We start from the raw sequence: 27856 nt of genomic DNA, 5'->3' as shown, positions 1-27856 counted from the left end.
AAGGAGGTGTATGTTGCGTTTATGGATCTGGAGAAAGCATATGATAGAGTTGATAGGGAAGCAATGTGGAATGTGATGAGGTTATATGGAGTTGGTGGAAGGTTGTTGCAAGCAGTGAAAAGTTTCTACAAAGGTAGTAAAGCATGTGTTAGAATAGGAAATGAAGTGAGTGATTGGTTTCCGGTGAGAGTGGGGCTGAGACAGGGATGTGTGATGTCGCCGTGGTTGTTTAACTTGTATGTTGATGGAGTGGTGAGAGAGGTGAATGCTCGAGTGCTTGGACGAGGATTAAAACTGGTAGACGAGAATGACCATGAATGGGAGGTAAATCAGTTGTTGTTTGCGAATGATACTGTACTGGTAGCAGACACAGAAGAGAAGCTTGACCGACTAGTGACAGAATTTGGAAGGGTGTGTGAGAGAAGGAAGTTGAGAGTTAATGTGGGTAAGAGTAAGGTTATGAGATGTACGAGAAGGGAAGGTGGTGCAAGGTTGAATGTCATGTTGAGTGGAGAGTTACTTGAGGAGGTGGATCAGTTTAAGTACTTGGGGTCTATAGTTGCAGCAAATGGTGGAGTGGAAGCAGATGTACGTCAGAGAGTGAATGAAGGTTGCAAAGTGTTGGGGGCAGTTAAGGGAGTAGTAAAAAATAGAGGGTTGGGCATGAATGTAAAGAGAGTTCTATATGAGAAAGTGATTGTACCAACTGTGATGTATGGATCGGAGTTGTGGGGAATGAAAGTGATGGAGAGACAGAAATTGTGTTTGAGATGAAGTGTCTAAGGAGTATAGCTGGTGTATCTCGAGTAGATAGGGTTAAGAACGAAGTGGTGAGGGAGAGAACGGGTTTAAGAAATGAGTTAGCGGCTAGAGTGGATATGAATGTGTTGAGGTGGTTTGGCCATGTTGAGAGAATGGAAAATGGTTGTCTGCTAAAGAAGGTGATGAATGCAAGAGTTGATGGGAGAAGTACAAGAGGAAGGCCAAGGTTTGGGTGGATGGATGGTGTGAAGAAATCTCTGGGTGATAGGAGGATAGATGTGAGAGAGGCAAGAGAGCGTGCTAGAAATAGGAATGAATGGCGAGCGATTGTGACGCAGTTCCAGTAGGCCCTGCTGCTTCCTCCGGTGCCTTAGATGACCGCGGAGGTAGCAGCAGTAGGGGAGTCAGCATTATGAAGCTTCATCTGTGGTGAAAATGTGGGAGGTTGGGCTGTGGCACCCTAGCAGTACCAGCTGAACTCGGTTGAGTCCCTGATTAGGCTGAAGGAACATAGAGAGTAGAGGTCCCCTTTTTGTTTTGTTTCATTGTTGGTGTCGGCTACCCCCCAAAATTGGGGGAAGTGCCTTGGTATATGGATGGATGGATCATTTATTTATTTCCTTTCCTCGCCGGGATATTTTTCCCTATTGGAGCCCTTGGGCTTATAGCATCTTGCTCTTCCAACTAGGCTTGTAGCTTGGCTAGTAATAATAATAAACGTACCTAGTTTACTCCCTTTCCAATTGTTTACTGCAACATATGCTTTGGAAAAACTTACCGAGGCACAAAAATGAACTAGAATTAATTATCCGATCCATTTCAGGCCTTCAACACATTCATCGACGACCTCTTCGCCTTCATCATCACCATGCCGACTGCTCACAGAGTAGCCTGCTTCAGAGATGACGTCGTCTTTGTCATCTACCTCGTTCAGAGATGGTAAGATCGGTAACAATTTGTCATCTCAAGACCTCTTTTAAAGTCATCTATTTTCTTTTTTCCATCACTACCTCGGTGCCACCTACAGTGTGCCTCGTGTAGCTACGTTGCTTTAACTTTTCTTCCCAGACTCCCTTTTTATGTACTACTTTCTGCTTCTTAACTGCCCAAATCTTTTACATTAAGCAGTGATAATTATCACCTAATTTTAAAGCTATTCTTTCTGGAGAGTAACACGATTGTCGGCCATTGAGCCCGACATACGTATCGACCTTTCCGAGATTTCAAACCATTCTTACGTTCCAGGTTGTATCCAGTCGACAAAAGTCGCGTCAACGAGTTCGGAGAGTCCGGGGAAGCGGAGGAGGAGAAGAAAAGCGTGGAGCGTAAGAAGAAAGATTGATGTTTCAACTTCTCTAAATTTTTTAATACGATTCTATAGTTATCGTAAATAGGTTATTGTAATACAAACACTGTCAATGTCACAAATACATTTTGTCTTACCAAAAGGCTCTTACTAAAACCTCACGTTAAAATGCATCATCTTACGTCATTATGGGGATACTTCCAAATTCATAGGTGTGAATAACAGAACATCATTATGAAAGGAAATTTATTTAATATTTATATAAACAAAATTAACCTAGGGTAATCACCTATTAAGAATCAACTTTTATAACTTTCAAAATATATATCTGCCCTTCCGCAATAACAACTGTCATGCATCTCGATTTCTCGTGTCGTAGCATTTAATTTATATGACGTTACGTACTTGTAATAAAGTTTAAGTACTAGTCACTTCTAACAAATATACAGAAACCGATTAAATAAGTATATAACACCAGTGCCGTATTGTGTACCTTCAACATTTTTATGTAATACTGTATCAATAAAATACCTAAATATAAAACCTAAAAAAAAAAAAAAAAAGATTGCCAGTTTAACTACTACAATAGAGTAGTTAACATAAACTTGTTAGGAGCCCTGTGCGTACAATTCAGCATATGTATTAAGTTTCAATTAATGAAAATCAAAAGATGGTAAGACTTTATGTTTAATGCGATTGTTCTAAGATACAAAGCCACAAATGTACGTCCTGAATACCATCTTTACTGTAATCGTTATGTAGGATACAAGGGCTCGAATGTACGTCCTGAAAGTTTCATACGAACGTAAAGCCACAAATGTTCGTATGGTTTTATGAAAGACAAAGGGCTTGTACATGTATAGGAATTAAAAAATTTTATGCCCTACACTAAATTTGGATTCATCACCAAAAAACACTTCCCTCGCTAAACAGCAAACATAACACCAGTATGAATTCTTCAGTGACTAGAAATCACATCCAATTTGCTAAATACAGCATCCACCATCTCCAATGTTAGCTGCTTGGGACTTGAAAACTTCTCTCGGTGGTGAAAAATCTGCTCATCGGGCTGAGACGGGAACTTATTTAAATAGGCAAGACAAAAGAAAAACACTTGAGAAGAAATTACTGCAATGATGTAAGTAATCAGTTGAGTAGCTTTTTGTGTCTTGAAATATAAATAGTGAGGACATAGTTATATATTCCAAAAGTATTCTGTATCAAAATGCCGAGCCTAGCAACTTTTGATGCTACCACGAAGTCATGAAAACGATACAGTACTTTTACAGAGGTACAGCATATCACAAGAGAGCGTGGCAATCTAACAACAAGACTATCTACCGTACGTATCTCGGAGAGTACGAAACGACAATCTGAAAAGCCACACGTACAGTCGAAATGTGAACAGGTATTAAACGTTGATCTATACAGCCAAAGTTACTAATCATTACTGGCAATATTACAAAATATGATGAACATTTATGCTTTGCTTGTGAAGTGCAATAGATTGAAAACTATGAAAAAATAACAATTATATTTTAAAAGTTAACGGCACTTCAACAGTGATAATAAACCCCCAAACCTTAAAAGTTATATACAACATAAATATTAAGATGTGCATTATAAAAGTTAGCCTAAACTTACAACAACCATTTCAGGCGATATGTTGAGACCAACGGTCGAAAGCGTAGTTCCGGGTGATAATCTCGTCTGGAAAATAAAATCTTTTTAATATTTCTGATAATGGAATAAATATGGATTGTTCGTAACATAAATATAGAGAATTAATCGCTATACTTTTCAAACATTTCTTGTGGTTATTTCAACTGATGACGACAGTTTTTGAAGTCACCTGCCTTGATTTGTTCTAGTTAATGATGAAACCAATAACACATCCTTCAAAGAGTATTTTACTATTAAAATATAAAAAAGTTAACTTTCTCAATAAAGGGATTTTGACATAGGAAAAATCTATTTTTAGGCTCAAGCCATGTCGGTTTGATGGAAAGTTCCTTCTGGCAACTTCTACAGTATAATATTTCTGCGATTAATATTACAAGAGAATTACTGTCAGGTATCACGGGTTTCCAACCCCCGGAAACGACTATCCCAAGATATCATTATAATCAGGGACGTATCCTAAGATAACCAGAGATATCTGCACCCCAAACAGACCTTACCCAGTCTAATCCACTAAGGGGAAGGATAAGTAAGGAGCCGTTACTCATCCTATCACCTTCGAGTGCCCCTATACGTTCCTGCCTCTGATTCCTTCGAACGCAGCTGTGGCTACAGTGCGGTTGATTTTGTGGGCGTTTTTTTCGCAGTTTTTTTGAAGAATTATCGTTTAGTATAGCTTCCTCTCCTTTGTCAAAGTTGAGTATTTACCCATCTTTGCCTTTATTTATGCTAATTTGGGTCAATAATAAGATTTTGTAATTTGTTGTAGCTTGAAGTACCAACGTACTAATATCATTATTATTACTTGCCAAGCTGCAACACTAGTTGAAAAAGCAGGAAGCTATAAGCCCCAACAGGGAAAATAGCCCCCGCGAGGAAAGGAAACAAGAAAAAATAAAATATTTCAAGAACAGTACCAATATTAATATAAATATTTCCTATCTAAAATATTAAAACTCTAACAAAACCCGAGGAAGAGAAATTAGATAGAATGGTGTGCCGGAGTGTACCCTGAAGCAAGAGAACTATAACACAAGACAGTGGAAGAAGACCATGGTACAGAGGTTACTACTTTATAATTTACTGTTTCGTCTCGGCCCATCTGAAGAGAAAACTAACCAAACTATGCATTAGTATAAAAGGGACAATAAAACCTTTAGCTATCATCATAGGCACTAGCTACCCAAAATGCAAATGGAGGTGAGGATCTCGATAACTATTATCGAGGCTTTTTCCAGGAGATAAAAAGGTTGAGATGGGGTTCATTTACAGGTGCTGTCATAACATTAATTTTGCTCTCAAAATACATCAATCAAATTATGCTCATTTTTCAGCAATTCATTTATATTTCCCCCATTAAATTAACGTACAATAATTTTGAAAGTTTGCTGAATGTTGAGGATAATAGGGAGGCAGATATAATTGCTGTTGCAGGTGTTGAGGTGCCGGTGATGGGAGATGAGAATGAGAGAGATTACAATAGATGAAGTGAGGAGAGCACTAGATGAAACGAGAGTAGGAAAAGCATCTGGTATGGATGGTGTGAAAGCTGAGATGTTGAAGGAAGGGGGTGTGACTGTACTTGAATGGTTGGTGAGATTGTTTAATGTGTGTTTTGTGTTGTCAATGGTACCAGTAGATTGGGTTTGTGCATGTATTGTACCACTATATAAGGGTAAGGGAGATGTGCATGAGTGTTGTAATTCAAGAGGTATTAGTTTGTTAAGCGTAGTTGGAAAAGTGTATGGTAGAGTAATGATTAATAGGATCAAGGATAAAACAGAGAATGCAAGGTAAGGAGGTGTATGTTGCATTTATGGATCTGGAGAAAGCATATGATAGAGTTGATAGGGAAGCAATGTGGAATGCGATGAGGTTATATGGAGTTGGTGGAAGGTTGTTGCAAGCAGTGAGTAGTAAAGCATGTGTCAGGATAGGAAATGAAGTGAGCGATTGGTTTCCGGTGAGAGCAGGACTGAGACAGGGATGTGTGATGTCGCCGTGGTTGTTTAACTTGTATGTTGATGGAGTGGCGAGAGAGGTGAATGCTCAAGTGCTTAGACGAGTATTGAAACTGGTAGACGAGAATGACCATGAATGAGAGGTAAATCAGTTGTTGTTTGCAGATGATACTGTACTGGTTGCAGACGCGCAAGAAAAGCTTGGCCGATTAGCGACAGAATTTGGAAGTGTGTGTGAGAGAAGGAAGTTGAGAGTTAATGTGGGTAAGAGTAAGGTTATGAGATGTACGAGAAGGGAAGGTGGTGCAAGGTTGAATGTCATGTTGAATGGAGAGTTACTTGAGGAGGTGGATCAGTTTAAATACTTGGGGTCTGTTGTTGCAGCAAATGGTGGAGTGGAAGCAGATGTACGTCAGAGAGTGAATGAAGGTTGCAAAGTGTTGGGGGCAGTTAAGGGAGTAGTAAGAGGGTTGGGCATAAATGTAAAGAGAGTTCTATATGCAAAAGTGATTGTACCAACTGTGATGTATAGATCGGAGTTGTGGGGAATAAAAGTGAATGATACAAAAATTGAATGTGCTTGAGATTAAGTGTCTATGGAGTATAGCTGGTGTATCTCGAGAAGATAGGGTTAGGAACGAAGTGGTGAGGGTGAGAACAGGTGTAAGAAAAGAGTTAGCAGCTAGAGTGGATATGAATGTGTTGAGGTGGTTTGGCCATGTTGAGAGAATGGAAAATGGCTGTCTGCTAAAGAAGATGATGAATGCAAGAGTTGATGGGAAAAGTACAAGAGGAAGGCCTATGTTTGGGTGGATGTATGGAGTGAAGAAAGCTCTGGGTGATAGGAGGATAGATGTAAGAGAGGCAAGAGAGCGCGCAAGAAATGGGAATGAATGGCGAGCGATTGTGAAGCAGTTCCGGTAGGCCCTGCTGCTTCCTCCGGTGGCTTAGATGACAGCGGAGGCAGCAGCAGTAGGGGATTCAGCATTATGAAGCTTCATCTGTGGTGGATAACGGGGGAGGGTTGGCTGTGGCATCTAGCAGTACCCCCCAAACTCAGTTGAGTCCCTTGTCAGGCTGGGGGGAACGTAGAGAGGAGAGGTCTCATTTTTTGTTTCATTTGTTTGATGTTGGCTACCCACCAGAATTGGGGGAAGTGCCTTGGTATATGTAGGTACAATAAATAGACAATGCCGTGGTTTCTTCTCAAGAAAATATTCATTTACTTATGAGGTACAAACCTATCATTCAAGTTTATCAACAGCTTCTGTAGGTAGCATAAAAAGCTTGTGCTTTAATATTTTGATTTTATAAGACAACAGAGAACTGAATTTCTTAGCTCAAAGGTTTGTATTTATTAAACACCTCAGTTGATAATATTTAAGGTTTTAACGACTCAATAAATAGCAATTGCTACTATATCTAATGACTGGATAGAATGAAACTGTTTAATATTCTGATAAAATATCCTTCTTAAAGATTTTTCCAATTCTTGATATTCGCTGTGGATCGAAAACTACCACGGTAAAATATGTAGACAACTTCATGTTTTGAATTCCGGGATTAAGCCAATAATCGTGGGTTAAAAGAAAAGTGACAAATTAAAAGACAGCACGAAGAACACTAGATTTGACACAGTAATAGATTACTTGACGGTTGCACGACAAAGTTAAGGCTAAAAGAGGCTGGACGCCAAGATGGTATAAAGGGATAGAAAGTGGAGATAAGGTAGAAAGCCTAAACTTACAACAATGCCTAAGGGTTGTGATAACCTACTGGGGTTTTAAATGGATTACTCGACTGGCATCAAATCACTGGTCAATGGCTTGCCTTCTTTAACGCCATTCCTTACTCTCTGTCTCTTTCTCCCTCTCTCTCTCTCTTTACACTCTTAAAACCTGCCACAAAGAGATTCTACAAGAGTGGTAAGCGCCTACTCAGTTGAGCTTGAGAGCTCCTAGTACGAGTTCCTTCCGAGGAAGGAATCTAAGTTCTGGACACTCAGTAGTGAATCAGTCCAATGGTCAGACCACAGAGAACTATGATCTGCATGTTCATAGATGTGGTGTGCAGGAGGACGAGATTCGTATTATCTCCTGAAACCGGGCAATTAAAGGTCGGTAGAACTCCCCCGCTGCATTTCTGAAATCGCATTGGAAGTTATTTTACGTTTTGTTCCACACCACTGTTGAATTCAAGGCATATTTTCTGAATAAAGGGTTGCCCTCATCTTAAGCATATGAGGGGGGGGGGCTCCCATACCCATGTACCAAACAATGCCGCTACACATACACACACAGTGATAATACATTCTCATAATGAATTAAGGAAAGAAATGGTTTCCAGCCAAGCAAATGTGGTGTACGGTGGTCTGTAGTGCAAAAGAAGGTGATAGGGTTGGGGTGCTCTGGGCAGGAGGACCAAAGGATGGTGAACAGCAGCTGTTTAGGAGAATAGGCAGTGAAGGAGGCCTTGACATCACCCTTGGCTGATGTCACGGGACAAAATACAAAAAGAAAAAGAACGAGTGTTAGAAGGAATAAGTGAGGCTACTTGCAACTCTGGTAATTTCTTAGACCTACAACAATAAACTGTACAATGATTTCTCTGGTCTTATAAAAGCAGCATTGGTCTTCAAGTTAGGACATCTAATGCCTTGGTTTCATTAGTAAGATTGAGCAGCCTGTCCCTGATGTGTCATACTCTTGTAAGATACATACAAAATCTCAAGCAGACTGGAAAGGCATCTTGAAGGAACTATTGCATTTAAATTAGTCACAATTGTGAAAAGGGATGAAAATCGGTTCAACATGATTGATAGGCGTGTCCCTTCTTGTGTGCTCAAGTACCGAGTGGAAGACAAACTCTGGTTCGATGATTCCAGACTTGCTCATTTGGAACACGAGCCTTATCATCTTTGGAAAAGTAATTGATCAGACTTAACCTGGAATAACTACAAGAATCTAGGAACTGTTGCTCATATAGTTTATGCTTTAAATAAAAAGGAATATCATTTAACCATAAAAGAAACCCTTACTGGTACAACCCAGGAACATATGTGGAAGGCTACCCTTAAATCTTCCATTTTTGGTGTAGATGGAACAGTTCATCCTTTACTTAAACCAGATGGCTCAGTCACTCACTGTCCAGAGGAAAAGGCAACCTTTTAGGCTGATGCATTTGACAGTAAGCTGAGTAATGACAAGACTTGAATTTCCTCATTCCTGTTTTCCTGTGGCTAAACTAACTAGTTAAGCTTTTCAATATCGTAAAATTAAAGCTCTCTTGATGGACCTTCATACTTATGAATGTGTAGACCAATGGTATGTTTCCTTTGCTGTTTATAAAGACTGCAGATTTCTTAGCTCCAAAGTTTATCTGTTATTTTGCTCAAGTTAGCAAGATGTTATTTCTGCACTTGTTGGAGAATTGGTAATGTTACTTCACTATCTAAATGTGTTTGTGGTAGCTCTAGCTCTGCTAATTACTGTACAGTCAAATTTCCAAAACTTCCATATTATCTGAATTTTTTTCTACATCTTTAAACAAAACACCCAGATATGTACTGTACCCTGAAGGTAATCTTCTGTCCCCTACTTTGCAGTTTGGCTTACGCATTCGCCTTGGAGAATGTGATGCCCTTCTTACAATCTCCAATGCTGTACAGAAATCCTTTAAGTGTGGTCAGTATGTTCGTACCATTAGTCTTTACCTTAGTGTGGCCTTTGACCTTGTTAATCATGAGGCCCTTGTTTTCAACTTAAGCAGATGGGATTAGGTGGGACTTTATTTAGCATTACATATACTTTACAAACTCTTTAACCCTTTTTGCACTGTGCCGTTTTCCCAGCTTATAGCACTGCGCTTCTCTAACTAGGATTGTAGCTTAAATAGTAATAATAAGTTTATCATAGTAGACTAGTACGCACTTGGGCCAGGCACTGCATACACCAACATTATGTACTTACAACTTTTAATAGGGATGAAGTACAGAAGCCACTAAGCTGATGCAGCCTTGGCTTCCTCAGGCCCGTCGGATTCCTCGTCGACGGGAGAGCTATAGGCCTCCATAGGAGGACAGGTACAAACCAGGTTCCGATCTCCGTAGATGTCATCGATGCGCCCCACCGTTGGCCACCACTTGGACTCTGGACGAATGAACGGCTGAAAGACACATACGTACTCTGATCAAATCGTCCGTAAATTATCTTTGATATTTTGTATGTCGCTAATAATGTGACCAACTTGATATTGATGTTTGCTGACACCTCATTCTGAGACATACGTACTATGATTAAATTGTCCGTAAATCAAGTTTATTATTTGGTATGTAGCTAATAACGTGACCAACTTAATACTGATTTTTAATGACACTCCAAGCGGTAAATTTTCAACTAGCAATGCCACAACACAATTCATATTACCGCCGGGAATGCAGCCTGTTCGCGGGAGTACGGGCGATCCCAGGACGACGACGCGACCGTGACTAGCGGATGGGGCGCCATGTTCAGGGGGTTGCACGCTGGGTCGCTTCTGCCTTCTTCTAGGTCACGGATTTCCTCGCGGATCACTGAAAGAAAATAGCGGCTTTTAGTCTTCAAACTTCAACAAAGTATAAGGGAATTTAAAAAATATGATTTTTAAATATACGTACATATTACAAATTGTAATAAATTTACTCCAACTATTATTTGAATTCATCATTGGCTGGAGGAACATAGAGAGTAGAGGTCCCCTTTTTTGTTTTGTTTCATTTGTTGATGTCGGCTACCCCCCAAAATTGGGGGAAGTGCCTTGGTATATGTATGTATGTATTATTTGAATTCACTCAAAAACCCTGCTTCTGAATACTTTTAATCTGCCAATCACACAGAGATATATTTGTGAAAAAATACTACAGCACACAATTTCAGCTTACAAAATAGCAGCCAACAATTACGTACTAATTCATTGACGAACTTCTATTATTTTTATGAATCAGAGACAATGAAAATAACTTGAAAACTCACAAATCATTGCGTCACAAAACCTGTCTAGTTCTGCTCTGTCTTCGGATTCGGTGGGTTCCACCATGAGGCTTCCGGCTACGGGCCACGACATCGTTGGCGCGTGGAAGCCTGGAAGAATGTTAAGGTCCACTAATGAACAGTATAGTAATAATAGATATTTTCAATCAAATAGTTACTCTAACTAATGAAAAGCGGAGTAATAATTATAATTCAATGCAAGTACTTTACATAACATTTACATCATTGATCATTAACCCTTTTACCCCAAAGCTATTTGGAACTTTCCAACCCTTAACCCCCAGGCATTTTTTCAAGCACATTTTGTGGTATATATATTTTTTAAATTGCTCTAACAGCCTTAATTTTCATCATAGAGAGGTCAGGTTGGTCTCATTCTCTTGGAAAATGCCTGAAATTTCTCAAAAAATTATCAAAAACATGCAAAAAAAATTATAAATAGCAGTTTTTTGCAAGGACGCACCGGTACGTCCATGGGGGTAAAGGGATGAGTTTTGTGAAACGTACCAGTACGTCCTTTGGGGGTAAAAGGGTTAAAAGGTAGTTGAGAGGTATTGCAATGGCTAATATATTCAGTTTACAACTTTAGCTCATCTTAATTTATCTTTTCTTTAAAGAGAAGTACTAGAAAAGAAACAAGGTGTCTTTCTGAGAAAATCCGCTCTAACCAACCAAAGGCTTAAACATATCACTCATTTAACCCTGGAAAGGTATGATGGGTCGTACGCGACCCCTACAGCATTTTCAAAACCTGTTTTTTCCCCATAAATCATCAGCTGTCTCGAATATGGAAGTGATCGACCTGTAAGGGGTGACTAGTCTACATGCCATTGTCTGCTTTAGGAATGATTTTCGTCTAACTTCCTTCCTTCCCTGTTTTTTTTACCCCCCCCAGGGGTCGACCTCGACCCTGACATACCTTTATAGGGGTAAGTGATCAAACAGCAAAGTTATTACATAATTATAAATTGTCGAACAGTGTTGATACTTGTTTGGTTCTTTCTAGTTGGAAAGTGTGGGTGGATGGTGTGTCTAAAACTTGCATGACATTGGTTTTGGCTTAGATGCCATATATTGCCATGAGGTCCATTTTCCCTCAAATGCTAATTTCTGAATTTTTTTTTATTTTTTGCAAATTTGATTTTTTTCTATTTATTTTGAATTTATCTTCAATAATGGCCAGCAGGCAGTATTCCCTCGGCATGGATGTCATCAACACACTTCTAATGGAGTTAAAAAGAGATGTTGATGATAATATGGAGTTTGCAACCCCATTTTTCATTTCAAGTGGTAGATTGGGCTGTAAGAGTTGTTGCGGTCTGCGGCCATTTTGTTAATATACCCGAAAGGTAAGTTGGCATATCTCTATATATTCTTGTTCTGTATAGAATTCGTGATATTTTGGTATATTTTAATGCATAAATATCATATTTTATAGGAGATACAATAATTTTCATAAGAAATTTACATTGTGAAACTAGGCCGTCAAAAAATTACCTTTAGATTTCGCCCCTGATATAACAGTAAATTACATCTTTGTTCACATTTTATTATGTATTTCTGTTCTAGGATAATATGAGTTTATTCTATAAAAAAATTAGCCTCTTCCTATTTCATTTGGGTACCAAAAAAAATTCATGAAATTTGGACAAATTTTTTTGGCCAAAAAAAGTTACCCTTTTTTTCTCATTTCAGATCTTGACTTCTATGGGTCCAACTCATTTCCAGCAATTACACGCTGTTGCTTTGCCATCTAAGAAAGTGTCCCTAAAGGGATTTATATGTATATGTATATTTCTATTTTTTGTGAATATTTACGTCGTCTTTTTTTTGTATACTTAAATTTTTAATATATTTCCAATAAATAGTTATTTTGTAGATGGGTATCATTTATATTTTCAGTAGTTTTTAGCATTCTTTGAAGTATTTTTAGCAAGTCAAACAATACAGATTGATGCATAACTAAATTTTTCCTGATTTTTTTTTTCGGAGTCGGGGTCGCGCGCGACCGAGTATACCCTTAAAGGGGTGTCCGAGTAGCGTACCTATCCAGGGTTAAATCCACAAGGTTACCCAGTGTCACCTTTGCATAAAGAGTTATTCCTTTTCAAAAGTAAGATTCCTCTCTGTCATAATTTTGTCAAAAAACAACTATTGAGATTCAAGTATCTCCTATACTAAGAAATACATTATAAGTTGTACTACCGTAATCCTGAAGACGTTTAGCAATGTCTGTCGCCTCGATACCGGCGGTTTTCTTGAAGTCTCTCATGTCGAGGATGAACTCGTGAGCTACCAGACCGCAGTTCCCTCTGTACAATACCTTAGGAGTAAAGTAAAGACGTACAGAGCTTGAATTTATAACCTTAGTTAATAATATACTTGGTACCATTCTCATTAGCAGTCAAAATTATACATTACACTCTCACCTTTGCTGAACGGTTATAACCTAGACAGTATTAATTTCAAATTAAGATGATCAGCACATATATGCAATTAATTCTAAAAAAAATCAAGTCAAAACTTTTTTTCCCTTTCCTCATCAACAAATGAAACAAAAACAAAATGGGGACCTCTACTCTCTATGTCAGGCTGGGAGGAACGTAGAGAGTAGAGGTCCCCTTTTTGTTTTTGTTTCATTTGATGTCGGCTACCCCCCAAAATTGGGGTTAGTGCCTTGGTATATGTATGTATATGTATGCCATTACTCCACAGTTTTAAATCTAAACTGTTATTTGCAGCATTCAATTTAACAATGTTATCGTTTTTGGGTTACACTGTTGTGTGGTCTCTAAAGACATTCCTGTTGTCATTATTATTATTATTTTATAACAAGCTAGGCTATAACTCTAGTTGCAAAAGCAGGATGCTATAAGCCCAAGGGCTTCAATAGGGAAAAATAGCCCATTTAGGAAAAGAAACAAGGATATAAAGGTTAGAACAGGGAATCCAATACGACAAATACAATTTTTTTTGTCAAAACTCCCCTCTTAAGGAAGACCCATTTTAATTTTAAAACCTGCTAATACAGTATTTCAAATATTTCTAAACCCTAACTGAGAAAAACATGATAAAACAATAGAATTTACCTTGTAGTGTTTTTCCAATCGTTTGGCCATGTAGTTGGCATTCAAGATCGCCACCTGAGTAGCTTCTCGAAGTCCTTTGGGTCCCATCATCTGCGAAAAAGAATACATTGAATAAATAACTCAACAAAAACCTGACGAACAGAGTATTTCCTCAAATCAACTAAGAATGAACGAACTAGTAAGTTTATCGAGTCTACCTAATAAGCAACGCAACATAAAAACAATATACCCACCTTAACGTAAGCCCAAGAAATGGGCAGAATGGCCGCGGAGCCGTAAGGGGCGGCGGACACGACGCCGAAACTACGAGAGCGCTTCTTCATCAGTGCCATGGGATCGACAATAGGGTGACTGGGCAAATAGGGTTCCAAGTGTAGCTTCCTGCAAGTCAGAATCGGATCTCAAAATTAAACGTTCTTTACAGCGTTAGGAATCGAGATGATCTTATGAATTATGAAAACAAACGTGTAGTTACTTTAACCCTTTTACCCCCCAGGCTATTTGGAACTTTCCAACCATTAACCCCGAGGCATTTTTTTTTTTCAAGCACATTTTGCAATATATATTTTTTAAATTGCTCTAACAGCCTTAATTTTTGTCATAGAGAGGTCAGGTTGGTCTCATTCTTTTGGAAAATGCCCGAAGTTTCTTATAAAGTTATAAAAAATATGCAAAAAAAAATGTAAATAGCAGTTTTTTGCAAGGCTGTACCGCTACGTCCATGGAATTAAAGGGATGAGTTTTGTGAAACGTACCAGTACGTCCATTGGGGGTAAAAGGGTTAATATATACATAATTTCAATTTGGAAATAAATTCATATATCTATATCCACTCCCATTCTAAAATAATGCCCAATCAGTACAATTATACAACTATGTACGAAGGTACAGTACAATAGTTCCTTTACAACAACTGAAACTGTCCCAGTTTATGAATGTTAAAACTAAAAGGGTACATATCTTAGTACATAGATAAAATGTACATATCTATAGAAAGTCCTCAACTTAAAAACATAATAGGTTCTAAGAATCTAAGCTTTTTATAAGTAGAATCATGTTAAATTTTGCCCTACGGTAGGGTTCACCTAACTCATTCCTACTATTTTCAGCTGTAAAAAGTCAACAAATAGTCATGTTTCATATTGCAAATGTCATCTTGCTTACTGCTTTAAGTTAATATTATTCTATTAAAATATATCATTATGAACTTGTGATACAATATCCGAAATACTATTTAGTATGAACATACGGTAATTCCTTTATTTAAAATCAATATAGAAAAGATTCCAAGCCTATTTTTCGCAACTCAACGACCCCAGATTAAAATTCACAACTGTTTTCCTTCCTTACACTCCAATGGGTCCCATTCCAGGCCCGCCTCCTCCGTGGGGGATGCAGAAGGTCTTGTGCAGGTTGAGATGCGAGACGTCGGATCCGATGTCTCCCGGACGGCACAGACCCACTTGGGCGTTCATGTTGGCTCCGTCCAGATATACCTGGTAATGTACAGGGGAAAATTTCACAGATAATTGCGTCCTACAATTATTATTATTATTATTACCAGCTAAGCTACAACCCTAGTTGGAAAAGCAAGATGCTATAAGCCCATGAGTTTCAACAGGGAAAAATAGCCCAGTGAGGAAAGGAAATGAGATAAATAAACGATACGAGAAATAATGAACAATGAAAATAAAATATTTTAAAAACGGTAACAACATTAATAAAGATATTTCATATATAAATTATAAAAAGACATGTCAGCCTCTTCAACTAAACCATTTGTTGCAAGTTTGAGCTTTTGAAACTACTGATTCAACTACTTGTATAATAATCGTATAAATTAAATTTTTACCATCATTAAGGTTTTGTTTTTCAACCGGGGCTGACGTGAAATCAAGGAATAAGGAAATCAGGACAATATATCACCCATTTATCTATAAATATGACGAGAGTAAAGATGAAAAATTTTTCAGTAAGACCATAAAAATATAACAATTTCTTCTATTAATTTTGCAAACATCAATTGAACATGACAGGCACTGATGAAAATTTTAGAAAAAGATTTCAATCATTCAGTTCACGAGAACTATAATGTTCAAAGGAAAATCTAAACTTTGCATAAACTATCCATTTTAAATTCAAATAACTTTTCAATAGAAAACCAGCAACTACTTGGAGGTATATAGGATAATACTGGCTCTAAGATACGCTGCAAAATTATGAAACTAAACACGTTACTCCAACTGAAATTCCAACAAACTGAATGCCCAACTAAACCTACTGTACTTCTATTAGTTTTCAATGGAACATCAATAGCTTTACTACACTCCTCATTTAAATGCAGAGCACGAAATATCTCGCTCACCTGACCGCCGGCCTCGTGAACCATGTTGCATACGTCCTTCACGTTGTCCTCAAAGACGCCGTTAGTCGAAGGGTACGTGATCATCAAACAGGCGAGATTTTTACGGTGCTTCTCAATCTGTGAAATGTCAGAATCGTATGTTTAAACACTACATGAAATAATTCAAATTTACATTCAATTATTAACCCTTTTACCCGCAGGCTATTTAGAACTTTCCAACCCTTAACCCCAAGGCGTTTTCTTTTTCAAGCACATTTTGCAATATATTTTTTTTAAATTGCTCTAACAGCCTTAACTTTCGTCATAGAGAGGTCAGGTTGGTCTCAATTCTTTTGGAAAATGCCTGAAGTTTCCCATAAAGTTATCAAAAATATGCAAAAAAAATATAAAACATGTTTTTTGTAAAGGACGTACCGGTACATACATGGGGGTAAAGGGCATTGGGGGTAAAAGGGTTAATTATTAGGATTGAATGTTTAACACTACATGAAATCCTTCAAACTTAAATTCAATTATAAACAAAACCAAGTGGGAAAATAACCTTGGCCACTAGATGTCTGTAGTCGATGGAGCCCTCCTTGTTTACGTTAACCGTCTCGACCTTCATACCGGCCATCTGGGCGGAGGCGGGATTTGTTCCGTGAGCCGAGGTTGGGATGAGACACACGTTGCGATGTCCCTCACCCTTGGCGTCCAGGTACGACATGATGGCTCGCAATCCCGCGTATTCTCCCTGGGCACCACTGGGGCAAAGACAATTTGCAATGTCAGACTTTCCACTGATTAATATAAGCTCGTCCCCAAAATACTAAGAAATTAATACATAAAAGTAAATAACTTTAATAGATTTTAATCGGCTACGTAATACATGTAAGACTACATACCTTGCCTCTTCCTGCCAAGGGCCCTGTATTTGATAAAGGTAAGCTCGTAATGTAGTATAGAAAATTAAAAAATGGGTAAATAAAAAGGAAATAACTAAAATGAGTATACGGGAGAACTTTAATAGCCTTTAATTAACTACATAATGCACGTAAAATATTTTACACACCTGTTCATAATGCACGTAAAAGATTTTATGTACCTGTTTGTCATACATACATATACCAAGGCACTTCCCCCAATTTTGGGGGTTAGCCGACATCAACAAAAGAAACAAAACAAAAAAGGGGACCTCTACTCTCTACGTTCCTCCAGCCTAACAAGGGACTCGACCGAGTTCAGCTGGTACTGCTAGGGTGCCACAGCCCACCCTCCCACATTTCCACCACAGATGAAGCTTCATAATGCTGAATCCCCTACTGCTGCTACCTCCGCGGTCATCTAAGGCATCGGAGGCAGCAGCAGGGCCTACCAGAACTTTGTCACAATCGCTCGCCATTCATTCCTATTTCTAGCACGCTCTCTTGCCTCTCTCACATCTATCCTCCTATCACCCAGAGCTTTCTTCACTCCATCCATCCACCCAAACCTTGGCCTTCCTCTTATACTTCTCCCATCAACTCTTGCATTCATCACCTTCTTTAGCAGACAGCCATTTTCCATTCTCTCAACATGGCCAAACCACCTCAACACATTCATATCCACTCTAGCTGCCAACTCATTTCTTACACCCGTTCTCACTCTCACCACTTCGTTCCTAACCCTATCTACTCATGATACACCAGCCATACTCCTTAGACACTTCATCTCAAACACATTCAATTTCTGTCTCTCCATCACTTTCATTCCCCACAACTCCGATCCATACATCACAGTTGGTACAATCACTTTCTCATATAGAACTCTCTTTACATTCATGCCCAACCCTCTATTTTTTACTACTCCCTTAACTGCCCCCAACACTTTGCAACCTTCATTGACTCTCTGACGTACATCTGCTTCCACTCCATTTGCTGCAACAACAGACCCCAAGTACTTAAACTGATCCACCTCCTCAAGTAACTCTCCATTCAACATGACATTCAACCTTGCACCACCTTCCCTTCTCGTACATCTCATAACCTTACTCTTACCCACATTAACTCTCAACTTCCTTCTCTCACACACCCTTCCAAATTCTGTCACTAATCGTCCAAGCTTCTCTTCTGCGCCTGCAACCAGTACAGTATCATCCGCAATCAACAACTGATTTACCTGTTTGTACTAACATAAAAGATTCTACGTACCTGTTCGGTTGGAAGGATATTTTGTCGTATCCGGTAATCTCGCACAGGTCGTGCTCCAGCTCCTCGAACAACAAACGGTATCCTAGAGCCTGCTCTGGAGGTACGAAGGGATGAAGCTCGGTAAAGTGAGGGAAACTGCAGGGCATCATCTCCGTGGTGCTGTTAAGCTTCATTGTACAAGAACCCTACGGACAAAGATGTTTAAAGAACCGTGTTACGTTGAACAGATGGCTTCCCCAATTGCCTTTTCCATGATGACATGTTTATACAGTATTTATTAACCTTTTACCCCCAGGCTATTTGGAACTTTCCAACCCTTAACCCCCAGGGGTTATTTTTTTTCAAGAACATTTTGCAGTATATTTTTTTTAAATTGCTCTAACAGCCTTAATTTTTGTCAGAGAGAGGTCAGTTTGGTCTCTTTCTCTTGGAAAATGCCTGAATTTTCTAAAAAATTATCAAAAATATGAAAAAAAAATTTTATAGCATTTTTTTGCAAGGACGTACCGGTACGTCCATGGGGGTAAAGGGATGGCTCTTGTGAAACGTACCAGTACGTTCTTTGGGGGTAAAAGGGTTAAATGAATAATAACAATTTAATGGCAAATCCTACCAGCGGGATCATGGAGTGAACGAGAGACACGTCTTTGTTCTCCAGAATCTTCATGTAGCGAACAAGCTGAGCCTCCGAGTGGTACGTGTTGAAGATGGGATGCGTCAGGTACTTCGAAGTCCTGACAAAACTGCTGTTCGATATGTGCTCCTTTGGGGTTGCATCTCCCATGTTCGCGGCGATCTGTCGGCAAGGAGACGAGTCTTATTATCTGATACTGTGGCGGACCAGTTATCAAACGCTACGAACTAGCGTTCAAAAATTATAAAGCAATTGAAAAATTAGTAAATTAGTACCTTTTCGGCAGTCGTATTCTTGCAGTTGAATACCCAAAACAGGTCGTCTAGATCCTCCTTCTCGATGGTCTCGTCTAACGCTATGCCGACCTGAAAGTAATCGACGTTAGAAAGATGACACCCAGTGTTATGCGGCTCCTGTTGCGCCGAAGTTGAAATATGTTTCTAAAACAGAAACGCAATCATGGAAGAACTATGAAAATATAAATCCAAAAAATCTCATCTTATAAACAATAGTTTTCAAGATATCTGAAGTCAAATTTTATAAAATTTTATCCTAAGGCGACTTCATCTAACTCACTTAACAACGATTTTCAGCTGCAATAGTCAAGAAATAGGAAGTTTCATATTACAAATGTCATCTTGCTTAATATATTAAATTACTGTACAGTATATTATAGTTTAATTACAGTATCTCATTTTGAAATTCTAATATATATGAATTTATGATTTCAGTTTGAGCCAGCCTCAACTTGCTGCCGGTCCCAAGCCCGGGTAAATGGGGAGGGTTGGCGGCAGGAAAGGCATCCGGCCATTAAAAACTAGCCAAAACAACAATGGTCAGTGAGTAAAAGGTCCTCAGCTTGCAAACGTTTGGAGATAACGAACACAAATCAAACTGAAATCATAAACGTTTGCAAGCTGAGAACCTTCAACAAAAACAAAAAGATTGGTTTGCAGTTTAACATCATCACTCAATACAGTACGTGTATAAAACCACTCACCGTATCATCCCTGTAATAGCGGAGATTTATCTGCTTCTGTTGCGCTCTCATCCGGATCTCACTCGTGGCCAGCGTGGCGTTTACCTTCAATGAAAATTAGCGAACGATCAGTCAACCCGTAAGACAAAGATCTCGGCTATTGTTTTCGGCATTTCTCTACTTTTTGGAGGAATGACTTCGTATTCAAACATTACACTATGCAATACAGATAGCTCGTCGTGCTTTACATGCTGCGTAGCTTGGAGTAATGAGAGGCAAGATGCAATTTGAAAGCACTAAAAATAATAAAGAGTAAATACAGTATATGGGATTTTCAACAATAAAGACGGGCAGTTGTATTCTAAAGGGCTTCTTTGCTTCTCACCTGACAAAGTGCTGGTTGCCTTCAGTAAATGATTATGATTTTACGTTTTACTATAATGCTATGAAGGGCAACTTCCAACATTCCTATATGCTATACGATGGATAATATAAATGAAAATGCCACCAATAAGGATTCGATTATGAATTGTAGAATCACTTTGTGCTGCTAATCAATATTACCCTAAATGCCTTTGATAATAAGCGACATCATAATATTTTGATTCGTTTCAGATCATCTCGAGTAAACCTAAGCAAACTGTACCAATAGTTATCTGAAATACACTGTAATAATGTGCTAATAAAAACTTTCTTCTTGTGTATGCAGTAATTACATAAAAATACCTATCTGAACAGACTTTAACAAGCGACTTTGCTGTGGTAACAAGGGTTAGGATTTCAACACTCGATGAAAAGCACCCAAGACTCCAGGCTTATAGCTTGGTATCAAGCTATCTAAAAAGTATAAGTCATGAAAAAAGTACCTTGATCGCAACCTAACGGGAAACAACGATGAAATGTTGAAACATTCTGAATTAACTGTCACGATTGAATCGTTACGTTCCCAAGGAAGACCTACTGACAGGCACTGTATTATACCCCGCTTGGGTTATCAAGTTGTGAGAATCATGTTTACGAACAAAGCCACACATTAATACCTTCAGCGTGTCAAAGTAGCATTCGTTATCAATGATATGGCCAGACCCCTGGAGTCCCCTGGCCAGGACAATAGTGGCATTGTGCACGCGGTTAGCTATGTTCTTCAGGCCCTCGGGACCGTGGTAGACTCCGAACATGGCCGACATGTTTGCCAGCAGAGCCTGAGCCGTGCAGATGTTGCTGGTGGCCTTGTCTCGGCGGATGTGCTGCTCGCGAGTCTGGAGGGCCAGACGGTAGCAGTCCTTCCCGTTTGCGTCCCTATAAGGTGTATAAGGTCATGTAGAAACTTGGAAGTTCAAAATACAAGCAGCTGGCAATACCGAGAACTTTTGGGAGGAAAATTATGCATGGGCAAGTGACGTACAAGCAATATATGAATCAAATGATCAAGCGATGTTGAGTATTCTTCTGAAATAAAGCTCATCTATTTACCAGGCAATGCATGACAGGTTTAGGACCTGTCAAGGAAAATAGTACTCTACTAAGCATGCTTTTGTAATGCCGCCACCAACAAGGAAAAAAAAAGGACTATAGCATATGAAAGATAAATGCTTCACTATCATAACACGATACAAAAATAAATGCAATAAATACGTGCCAATCAAAACTAGAAATAATATACATAGCACTAAAGTAATTTTTTAAAAATGCCTACTATATGTCTACAATAGAAAAATACTATTAATTAACATTCATTTATTTATCCTTCGACTGTGTTTGAACAATCGTCAGGTTACTAAATGACGTTCCAGCTGACGCACTCTCAGAGAAGCTACAACTTGAATGTTGCTAATAGAATAAAAAAATTATATTATGCAGTCGTACTCCGCTGCACCAACCCACCTGGTAACGCCGATCATACGGCCAGGCATGAGTCGCACCAAGGGGCTCTTGCAAGCAAAGAAACCAGCATGGGGTCCACCATAACCCAGGGGAATGCCGAGTCGCTGCGACGTCCCGACTGCTATGTCCACGCCGAGGTCTCCAGGCGGCTTGAGTAAAGCAAGCGACAGGAGATCTGTAGCGCATACCACCATGGTCTGGGGGGTGAAAAGAATAAGGGCTGAATTTTACGTACAGAAAATTAAAGATGGAATAACGGAATTAAACTTTACTTTAGCATTAATATACATTGTTAAGGACCAAAATTATTTATTTTCTTTTTTTCGTTTTACGACATCCGAGTAGCACATTTACGGAATTATACTTTACTTTAGCATTAATATACATTATTAAGGACCAAAATTATCTATTTTCTTTCTGGCTGTCGTTTTACGACATCCGAGTGGCACACTTAAAACTACTGGTTTTACTTACATCACATAAATATAAACGCTTTGTACATATATCAAGTAAACCCTCTCGTAAGACGAAACACGATCAAAACTCAGTCTCGCTCGTCCTTATACTTACTCCGTTACTCTGGGCCTCTTCAATGACCTTACTGAAGTCCTTGATGTTTCCTTCTGTGTCGGGATACTGGATGAGCACGGCACATGCATCGCGATTCGTGAAGTCGATGTCGAACACGTCGCCAATCAGAACTTCCAGTCCCAAGGGAATGGCACGTGTCTGGACCACGGCTAATGTCTGTGGGTGGAGCTTGTCCGACAGGTAGACTTTCCGGCGTTTGTTCTGTCTGAAAGGCAGCGAGGAATGGACGTACAAATCAAGGGTTACAGTATTTCCGACATAATTCTTACGGTGGTAAAATTGTCAATGTTAAGTCACATTCTTACAGTGTTAAATTTGTTAAAGTTGCTTCACTTACATTCACGATAAAATTCAAAAGTTATCTTTATTAATGTATTTCATGATGAATTATAAGACAAGGCAGAGTTAGTTAACTTTATCATAATATGATACCAATGACAATTTCTACGTATTACATCAAACATCTTAATGCACTATGTCCAATGGAGAACCATCTACCTTTAAAAATTCTAAAAGTTTTCCTAAATAATTCCAAGTAAACATTAAACATACCTTTCCTTAACAATGGCCAATCTTGAAAAAGAAAAATTATATGGTTATGATTTTCAAATTGGGTTTAATCTTTCACTGTATCAAAAGCTTTATAACAACTTAGGAGAAAGCAGACGTACGATATCACAAACGTTGTTACATACGACACTCACATAAGTACGTACCAGCAATAATTACAAGGACGTAGGTATAATATATCAAGACCAAGAATGTTGAGCTATTAATTACATACCACACAGTTAGGTACAAATGGAATGACAAATCCAAGTTTAACTATGAACGCCATTGGACGTATTATACGCCCAATAATTATAAGTTTTCCCGGTTTCTTATTGTTTACATATGAAATCTTACAAAATACGTAACGTTATATATCAATGCGAGGAATATTCATTCATCTGTACGACAATAAATTTTCTAAAGTCGTATCTTGTATAGTTTTTGAGCTAAAATGAGTAAAGAAAAATATCCAAAAACGAACAATTTATTAGTCATTTGTATCTTTCCTAGCCATACAAACCATTGACCTTTCGGTAGATCTTGGTGATGTCTGTGGTGAAGGGCATGGTCAGTGTATTCCCATGGGTTGGGGCGAAGCACGTGAGAAGGGCGGGAGGGGTGATGCAAGGGGAACCATGTCCTTTCGAACCTGGGGACCCCAGCGAGGGGGGGGGGAATAGAACCACCGCAGACATCATCAGGAGACACTGACGCAGAGGACAGACAAACCGTGCCCTTGAGCAATAGCATCACATAGACTGCCCTAAAGGACAGTGCTTTGTATTTTCCATAGGAACATAAGGTTGTATGGGTTGAGCGCCAGATTTGGTGGAGGATTTGCACTTAAAGGGTTAATAGCAGAAGGTCCTTAACTTACAAATCTAACTGAAATCATAAATTTCAGATATTGTATCAAAAGTTCATAATGAAATACTGATATAATTTGATGCAGTAAGCAAGACGACATTCAATATGAAACGGGATTATTCATCGACTTCTGCAGCTGAAAATCGTAGGCATGTGAGTTAGGCAAAGCCTACCCTAGGCCAAAATTTAATAAAGTTCAACTTACAGCTTCTTGGAACCTATTACGTTTTGTAAGCTGAGGACTCTCTGTAGTCTCTTTTAGGGACGTTATAATGAAAACTCGTTAAACCTTTTACCACCAAAGGACGTACTGGTACGTTTCACAAAACACATCCCTTTATCCCCATGGACGTACCGGTACGTCCTTGCAAAAAACTGCTATTTACAATTTTCTTGGGTATTTTTTTGATAATTTTTTGAGAAACTCCAGGCATTTTCCAAGAGAATGAGACCAACCTGACCTCTCTATGAAAAAAATTAAGGCTGTTACAGCAATTTGAAAAATATATACTGCAAAATGTGCTTGAATAAAAAATAACCCCTGGGGGTTAAGGGTTGGAAAGTTCCAATAGCCTGGGGGTAAAAGGGTTAATATCGACATTTCCAAAGGTGCCAAATTCCATACAATAAAACTGGTTTGTTTTCTAACCCAGCTTCAAGCAAAGCTTGTTCCCTAGCAGACCAAAGAGGGAAGTCGCTTCAACTCATTTACAGCCCCTTAACAATTGAAATGATTCTGGAACAATAGCACACACTTCCCCATCATATCTCAGGGTGCTATGTTCTACCTAACGATGAATTAGCACCTCTAAATAATTCATACACTTATAAAACTGACCTAGAGTTTGGGAGGTTCAAATAATTTCTCTACTTGTCATTCCTTTCAACAATTACGTAACAAAAGTCAATAAAATTACAGGCTAGGAAAAGAAGGCGTAGGAACCTACAGACAATGGAAATCAGAGAAAGGAAGAAATTCAGGAATTGGCACACCAAGGAAGCAAGGCCTCTGTATCTTAAAGGATACAAAAGTCTGGAAAAACGTGAAGGCTTGCCACTATATGAAAGAATAGCTTTGATCCAAGGATTACCAACCTCCCAAGTTAAACGTCTCCCAAAGCCAATTGGAAACTAACATACCTGTAAGCCAAACCCATGGCCTCAGCGGCCGCCGTTCCTTCATCTAGCAGCGACGCGTTGGCCACTGGAAGGCCCGTCAGATCTGTAACCAACGTCTGGTAGTTGAGAAGAGACTCTAATCGACCCTGGGCAACTTCCGGCTGGTAGGGTGTGTACTGTGTCGTCCTGAAATGTAAATGATAAAAGATCAAATAATAGTTTGATGCCTGTCTTTTTAAATAGGCACTGTAGGTATTTTATCTTCATGTATGATTACTACGAAGCAGAAATTATATTTGATACGTACAGCTCATTAATAGAACCCTGTATGATGGTAATCAACAAGAAATTCTACTCCTCCACTATATGAAAGACAAAAAATGAATTTAATTTGCCGCATACCATCAACATAGTAAAGTAATATTTATCAACCTCACTGACTTGTGATAAATAGAACCAGTATTGTGACACTTTTATTAACAACAACTTCCCTCATTATCTGGCTACTGATATTAACATTGTTTTGCATAATTCTCGCTCTACAGCAAATGACTGATTAATCTGGGTAATATATTAAGTATTGTACATGCTTAGGTCATCACAAGCAAAGCTACAACCCTAACTGGAGAAGGGGAAAGTTATAAGCCCAAGGCTCCACATAATGAACTTAGTACAGAAATAGACTAGAGGGGTATGCAGTCTTATTTTGCACTCCACTGTGTATTTGAACTTCGATATAGTGTATTTTCTTCAAAATCTAATGGATTTGTCCTTGGGTCATAGCCCAAATGTCCACCTAGTTTCGTTGAAAAGGGTTTAGTTGTTTTTGCATAATGTCGTTAACATGTGATTATTTTCAAAGTACTGCTGCGTACTTGAACGTTGATGTACTTCATCCAAAATGTTAGATTCATACTTGCGTCGTACCCAACATGACTACCAAGTTTGATCAAAATCGGTACCCTAGTTTCTGTGTAAAGTTGCTCGCAAACAAATAGACAAGGGTGAATACATACCGTTTGCAGTGGCAAAGGCAATAAGGGAATACTTTCCACTGCCAGCGAAAAACCACACTTACCAGCCAGGATTCTCAAAGATGTTCCGGAGAATGGCGTGCGGAACGCGGCACCTGTGGTACCCCATGCCGATGTACGTGCGCCAGATTTCGTTCTTCTCCGATATCTCCTGGATCCTGCTGATGACGGAATGCTCCCCGACGGGAGGGTCCACGTTGAGGTCCCTGCCAAGGCGGATATTTTTGGGGACGGCGGTGTCCGTCAATGAGTCAAGAGACTGGAAAGAAGAATTTGAGGTGTTTATTAAATATTACTGTACATCATACAAGTTACATTTAACAAACTAGAGGGGCACTCAGTAGAGCGTAGACCTCCGCTACGGCAGCTTATGTCTTGACCTTTGACTTAACATGTATCAATTGGCGTGGATTTTCATATACTAAAATATGAACTAAGTTTGAAGTCTCTGTGACAACGATGTCCAAACTTATGGCTGATTACGTGAATGGGACATTTTGCTTGACCGTGACCTTGACCTTCCAAAATTTAATAACTCTTGTCTATAAATCTTTTTCTAGTTCTTGCCAACCCATCTGAAGGACATATGATGAAATTTTATCTATTATCCAATCCCCTATTATCAATGGAGTGTTTAATATCTATCCTCCTTTCAGCCGACATATAATTAGGTGAAATTACTGCAATAATATAAACCGAGTGCAAATGTACAATGTCCGGAAATCAAACTGGCATAATTTTCACTAAACGTTATAAATCAGATTTTGATGTGCGCTCTGTCAGAATGTTTCACCCTAACGCAAGTTCTAAACTGTACCCATTAAGTTAGAAGACTTCTATTAAACATATTTCATAATTTAACTGCTACATCATTAAAACTACTCAAATGTTCAAGTGTAGCTATAAAGAACTTTGTCTCCAAAGCAACAGGTAAGCCAAGATGTCATCATCATCATCATCTCCTTCTACGCCTAATGACGCAAAGGGCCTCTTCCGTGCCCGCTGCCTTCCTTGGATCTTGTAGCCTTCTCTCAGGCTTTAGAGAGACGGGAAAGCAACAGGTAAGCCGAGATAATTTTCTACATAATCTTAAGTTGTTATCTTAAGGGTCAACCACTTGTCATTACTCCTGAGCATACTTCCATCTATAAAGAGCAATTTTTCTACATTTTTTTTGTAATTCCTATTATCATTATTATTACTAGTTGCTAAGCTACAACCCTAGTTGGAAGAGCAGGATGCTATAAGCCCAGGGGCTCCAACTGGGAAAATAGCCCAGTGAGGAAAGGAAACATGGAAAAATAAAATATTTTAAGACATGTAACAACATTAAAATAAATATCTCCTATATAAACTACGGTATAATCATATAACCAGCTATTTCATAAGAGTTAAGTCTCTTGTTTCTTTATTTCCTTGCTCCAAAAAAAAAAAAAAAAAACTGCTATTCTAATGAAAATTATATTAGATTTCTCACATTGGTCCAAATGGCCTTCCAGTGCCAATACACAACTGGAGAAGTCGCACAGCAAAAAAGAGAGACTGGAATGACAGTCGTGCATAATACTAACTAGAGGGGCACTCAGTAGAGCGCAGACCTCCGCCGTGGCAACTTATTTCTCGACCTTGACATTTGACCTTATGTATTAATTGGCATGATTTTCATACACGCAATTATGAACAAAGTTTGAAGTTTCTGTGACAACGATGTCCTAACTTATGGCTGATTACGTGAATTGGACATTTGGCTTGACCGTGACCTTGACCTTTGACCGTGACATTCCAAAATTTAATCATTTCCAGCGTTTTACATAACAGCTAGCCTAATCACTACAAGT

General features: G+C 38.8%; 1 protein-coding gene and 1 long non-coding RNA gene across 2 annotated transcripts in view; one reads left to right on the top strand and one right to left on the bottom strand.

Annotated features, from left to right (window-relative positions):
* The first annotated feature begins 848 nt into the window (after positions 1 to 848).
* Positions 849 to 2210, top strand: LOC137618808 (uncharacterized). The gene is made up of 2 exons (XR_011039842.1): positions 849 to 1701; positions 2008 to 2210. It is a non-coding gene; the product is annotated as an uncharacterized lncRNA (long non-coding RNA).
* Positions 2211 to 2299: 89 nt separating this feature from the next.
* Positions 2300 to 27856, bottom strand: part of LOC137618807 (glycine dehydrogenase (decarboxylating), mitochondrial) — a 32202-nt gene continuing 6645 nt past the window's right edge. Inside the window, exons 2-20 of the mRNA XM_068349013.1 lie at positions 26063 to 26277; positions 25006 to 25170; positions 22426 to 22651; positions 21856 to 22052; positions 21012 to 21270; positions 19993 to 20076; positions 19268 to 19357; positions 18972 to 19154; positions 18359 to 18543; positions 16732 to 16933; positions 16191 to 16307; positions 15176 to 15321; positions 14059 to 14206; positions 13826 to 13915; positions 12942 to 13059; positions 10719 to 10826; positions 10134 to 10279; positions 9678 to 9873; positions 2300 to 3778 (exon numbers count right to left, since the gene is read on the bottom strand). Of these exons, the coding sequence (XP_068205114.1) occupies positions 9709 to 9873; positions 10134 to 10279; positions 10719 to 10826; positions 12942 to 13059; positions 13826 to 13915; positions 14059 to 14206; positions 15176 to 15321; positions 16191 to 16307; positions 16732 to 16933; positions 18359 to 18543; positions 18972 to 19154; positions 19268 to 19357; positions 19993 to 20076; positions 21012 to 21270; positions 21856 to 22052; positions 22426 to 22651; positions 25006 to 25170; positions 26063 to 26277 (2844 nt within the window). The 3' untranslated portion in view covers positions 2300 to 3778; positions 9678 to 9708. The remainder of the gene's footprint in view (positions 3779 to 9677; positions 9874 to 10133; positions 10280 to 10718; positions 10827 to 12941; positions 13060 to 13825; positions 13916 to 14058; positions 14207 to 15175; positions 15322 to 16190; positions 16308 to 16731; positions 16934 to 18358; positions 18544 to 18971; positions 19155 to 19267; positions 19358 to 19992; positions 20077 to 21011; positions 21271 to 21855; positions 22053 to 22425; positions 22652 to 25005; positions 25171 to 26062; positions 26278 to 27856) is intronic.

The sequence above is a fragment of the Palaemon carinicauda genome, chromosome 25 (assembly GCF_036898095.1).
Source record: "Palaemon carinicauda isolate YSFRI2023 chromosome 25, ASM3689809v2, whole genome shotgun sequence".
In the NCBI taxonomy this organism is placed as follows: Eukaryota; Metazoa; Arthropoda; class Malacostraca; order Decapoda; family Palaemonidae; genus Palaemon; species Palaemon carinicauda.
This window is presented reverse-complemented; position numbering and strand designations above follow the sequence as displayed.